Source organism: Nanorana parkeri, unplaced genomic scaffold, assembly GCF_000935625.1.
Source record: "Nanorana parkeri isolate BGI_ZX_2015 unplaced genomic scaffold, ASM93562v1 scaffold190, whole genome shotgun sequence".
Classification (NCBI taxonomy): Eukaryota; Metazoa; Chordata; class Amphibia; order Anura; family Dicroglossidae; genus Nanorana; species Nanorana parkeri.
Genome location: NW_017306458.1, coordinates 1,468,394 through 1,473,488, shown reverse-complemented (window position 1 = coordinate 1,473,488; position 5,095 = coordinate 1,468,394). Strand labels below are relative to the sequence as shown.

General features: G+C 41.0%; 1 protein-coding gene across 1 annotated transcript in view; it reads right to left on the bottom strand.

The window, feature by feature from the left end:
* VAT1 (vesicle amine transport 1) overlaps positions 1-5,095 on the bottom strand; it is a 62,603-nt gene that overhangs the window by 7,888 nt on the left and 49,620 nt on the right. Inside the window, exon 5 of the mRNA XM_018555262.1 lies at positions 3,723-3,930. Coding sequence (XP_018410764.1) covers positions 3,723-3,930 — 208 coding nt within the window. The remainder of the gene's footprint in view (positions 1-3,722; positions 3,931-5,095) is intronic.

The following is a 5,095-nucleotide window of genomic DNA, read 5'->3' as shown; positions in this document are numbered from 1 at the left end:
GGGGATTATATGTTAGCAGCATTTAGTACAGTAGTACTCAAGTTGCATGATGACAAACTCCCCGGGGGCCTGGGCTTGGAGGACGTTCATTAAATTATGCTGGCTGTTCAACCAGAAGACTAACATCTTCTGGTAGGACAAAATTGGGTGGGGCTCAGTATTGGAGGGAATTTTACATTTTGGCTGACTTCCTGCTGCTCAGGAAGACAAAATTTAATAGGCTCATTTGAAGGGGTTTATTTCCCCTTGTCAATTGGTAATGCGACAACATTAGAGTGCCAGACAAATTGCCTTATAGATACATAGTCAGGTTGAAAAAAGACACAAGTCCATCGAGTTCAACCTATAAGAGATACGGAGAGAAATAAAAGCCTAAACAGAATATGCCTACAATTACCCAATGTTGATCCAGAGGAAGGCTAAAAAAAAACAACAACAAAAAACACCCCTGTAAAGCACGGTTCAATTTGCTCAGGGGAAAAAAAAAAACCTTCCTGATCCCATAAGGCAATCGGATATTTCCTGGATCAACAATCTCTGATGCCTAATATATCTATAACTCAATATCCAGTAATTTTCTGTGCATTTAGGAATACATAAAGATATTTGTAAAACAAGTAACCGAGCTAGCTAGAACTAGCTCTTGGGGGAGTCTATTCCTCATTTTCACAGCTGTAACTGTGAAGAATCCTTTCCGTAAAGAGAAAAGGCCTCAGGGGTCTGGTAAGAAAGAATGGCGGAAGCCTGCTGGAGTGAGAAATGAGGCAAGTACTACAGCTTATTCCTCTACCCCTAGACTTAAGGAGTATAACTGACATTAGATATAGGTCAGACTACCTGTATGTAAGCATTAGGTGCTTGTAAGCTGTTCGTGCTCAGATAGAAACAAATCTGTTCCTGTGTTGCGAATTACTCCATACAGCCTGCAATTTCTAAAGCTCTTCCTGCTTTTATTAAAATCTGTAAATACTAGAGGGGAATTTATCAAAACTGGAGCAGACAAAATCTGGAGCAACTGCCTATGGTAACCAGCTTCCATCTTAGGTTTGTTTAGTTAAGATTTGAAAATGAAACAGAAGCCGATTGGTTACTGTGCACAGCTGCTCCAGATTTGGTCTGCTCCAGTTTTGATAATTCCCCTCGTTGTTCATAATTTGAGCAAAAAGGTGCACTTTAAAAAAATCAGCAGCCATAAAAAAGGTGCCCATACACCTTACGATTATCGTATGCGATCGACTTTGTCCGATATTCGCATGTGTGCATTTCAGTGTCCGACCGACAACACTGTACAATCGTACGACTTGACGGTCAAGCATGTTTGAAAACTTTGCTTGATCGTACGATTGTCGTAAGGTTGCTGGCGTATCCGTCCGTCAAAAGTCATACGATGTACACTGCGCTTATGAAAATACGGCAATTACCGCATTTCGTCCAGGTGCTTTTCAGTAATTACGGCTAAATGATTCTTGCGATCGGGGCAGGATGGGGCTGCCGTACGAAAATTGTACGACTATTCGATCGGACGAAAAGTTTCGTCCGATAATCGTAAGGTGTATGGGCACCTTAAGACTCTGCCCATAAACGAGCATGAGGTCAGTGTACAATTGCTTCTACAACCCGTAAGGCTGGCTAAGATACAAAACTCCTGAATCTTAGATCTGGCCATGTATTTTATAGTTAAATGCATACAATTCCAGCACAGGTGGTGAGGACCCAACTTGTACGTAATCTCCTTCATTAACAAATGTGTGGAAAAGGACAAAAAACTAAAACCATCTACGTCTTTGAACGCTTCTAGTCAGATTTATTTTCTTTTCCTGTTTAATGCTTGAACTAAACAGGAAGCACAGCAGCTGGACAGGAAGATTATTACATGCAGGAAAATGAGGAAACGCGTTAAATGCAAGTCTTTAAAAGCAGGATGTGAGGTCATCTCTGGAATGGTGTTATGAACTACTATTCAAGTACAGTCTATCCCTTATCCACTTCACTATTTCAAGGCAGGGAAACAGAAGCCAACTGAAATGGCATATCAGTTTGATCTACAAACTTTTTTTTTAGGAGGAAATGGTGGAAAGCCATTTTAAAACTTCAGAATCTAATAAGAAAGGCCTAAATATCAACCTGGTAAAACATGATGAACATGTGAACAGAAGACCAGGCAGCAGTCTTGCAAATCTGAAAATCAGATGCCCAATGCCGAAAAGGCCAGGAAGCATCTACTGGAGTGCACTTTGACAGGGAAGTGTGGGACCTTGGGACCCAGTCCTCAGTTCCATAGGCAGGAATGATGAGATTCCAAACTCACCTGGAGATAGTCGAAGTGTAATGGAAGTGGTTAAGCATGATGACGACAAAATGCCTATCTCAATAGATCAATTGTAATATATGCTAATTAGCTCTCTGCTCTTCTTTTCACTCCTTACTCAGAAACCCCCCCCCCCCCTCCCAGATCCGAAGTACGCACTAGAAATAGGAACCAAGTTGGCGCCTCCTCTTCAGACAACACACCCAAGACGAAAGATAAACATCTATAAACATCTTGGCAGGAAGTTATGCATAAATGGATCTAACCAATGATAGGCTAGAATATATCAACTAAAAATACTTTTCTGCAATGCTACACTTACATATACACGTTCAACTGGCAATGACAGAGGATCAGTGTTTAAAGCTATAGCAGAAAGGTAGGTTCCGTCAGTGCATACCACATCCAGACAGACAATGGAGAGAAATCTCCTTGGGAAGAGAAGAGGATTTAGACCTCAATGACAACATCTTGTCTGTAGCACCAAAAAAAGGGATCAAGCCACCAACTCAAATTACCCTTGAAGATGGCCACAAGGAAGGCTACCAGGTGAGTAAAAAAGGTAGACAAGGGAATATCCCCCAATAGGTTTGAAATGGGTGGTTTTTGAAGAAAAAGCAACAGAACCAGGTTGATACCACAGAGTAACTTACAGGGAAAATAATGCGAGAGAGGCCAGCAGTCTTTGGAAAATAATTGCCAGGGTTCAGATTTGACTTTCGATGGTACTCAAATATTTATCTAGACTGGAGTGCAGAAAAGACAGGATTTGTCCCACAAAGTAGGTACTGACATGGACAAACCTATTTAGTTTGTTGCCAAACCTGGAGACCAGAAGGTCCACACCCAGCATCCCCTGCCACAGATGTCTTAAACATTGGAGAGAGTTGTCTCTGCACCCAAACTGAGGAAGTCAGTCTGCTAATTTTCCACTCCTGGGATATGCACAGCAGACAAGGCTTGAAAAGGACGTTCTTCCCAAGTGAGAATTAGATTTGCTTCTGAGCTGCAAGGTTTCTGGTTCCTACCTGATGGTTGGAAAGTGCCACAACAGTGGCTTGCATCAACCAAGTCATGGTTGGATGACCTCGCAGGCCTGGGGGTCCACCAAAGGGATAACTAAACTGCTGAGGCCTATAATTTCATGATCATTTTTTTACCCAGAGGAAGGTGTTGAAAACCTTGAGATCCAGGATGGGTTGAATGCCTCCTTTTGTGCACTGCATCCATAAGGAGCATTATGGTAACCTTGACATTTGGAGTAATGTCAGAAGCCCAGAACTGCCCACAACCTCTTGTATTTAGCCAATATTTTCTTATTCCAGAGTTCAGCTTTAAGTTCATGCAATGACCATTTCAACACAATTATGCATGACCTTTGTAATACAAACCAATGTCTAAAAAAAATGCTTACCTGCTGCCATGTGGATAAGGACGCTTTGTTTTGGCCTCAGATTGCCAAAGTCAAACAGTATCATGTAGGCAGTTACATAGTTTACCAGCAAGGCTGCACCTTCTTCAAAGCTCATTCCGTCTGGCATGATAAATGTGTGGCTAGTCTGAACAGTAACCAGCTCTTGCCATAAACCAAATCTGTTGAGGACCATAACCTTATCTCCAACCTGAAAAGACAAAAATAAGGAAACATGAAGACAATATGGAAGAAAAAATTAAATACAATGTATGCTCAATTCTGAATGCAAAAGGGGAAATACATTGCTGCAAGTACTGGAAAATAGCCAATGATCCTGCTCCTAACATCCTCTAGTGGCCCAACACTGCCACTATTGCACTGGAACAGTACAGGGGGTGGAGCAAACGCTAAGAATGAAAACAAGAGCACGCCGGAGTGAGAGCAATAGTTCTAGGGCCAGTATTTTGGGGTATCTCTAAATTGATGACCTGTGGGGGCTTTTAAAGCGTCTATGGACTTTTTGGGGTACTGGGGTTTGTTGCCGTTTTACGGATGCACGCAATTTGTAACCTGGGCATGTTGGGTATCGTTTCTCGTTGTAACCTCATCTTTTATATTTCATTCAAAAAATGGGTATTTTGTTGTGTTTTGGGGCATTTAATTAAAATTTTCACTAAATATTGGGGTTTAATAAGGAGTTGCGCTAATATTGCGCAACATAAAAATTTGCAACTACCACCATTTTATTCTATAGGGTCTTGGCATTCAGAAAATATATAATGTTGGGGGGTTTTAAGTAATTTTCAGGCCTAAAATGTAAAGATATAACATGGGTACAAAAAATGAAAGGCCTCAGTCATGAAGGGGTTAAAGGAAAAATTACCGAAATTTAAAAAAAAAAAAACCAGTGTCCCATATATTAAATGATAAAACATTACCCAATTTTTTGGTAAAATATAAAAGACGGGGTCACGTCGGGTAAAGAGACATGTCAAGCCTTAAAATTGCGTGCGCGCGCAAAACCTCAAAAACGATAATACCCAAAATTAGCCATAGGCGATGCTTTAAAAGCGGTTACCGCTCATCAGTTTAAAAGCTGTTACCGCTCATCAGTTTAGTGTTATCAGTGATTGATGGCCCTAAAAGGATTGCCCTCACTGCGACGTTCGCGGCGATATGCAACATGTGTAGCGCAATTGTAATTTTTGCGCACTGGGGCACCGGACGCGTTTTTACGTTTATAGGCGCGTAAACGTGGGGGAGTTAACATTTTGGGGGGTTTTCCCCCCCTTTTTTTATATGAGACTTTTATTTTACTTTTTTATATGTTACTTTTATTTTTATTTATATTTATTTTTTTGCACTTAGTTATT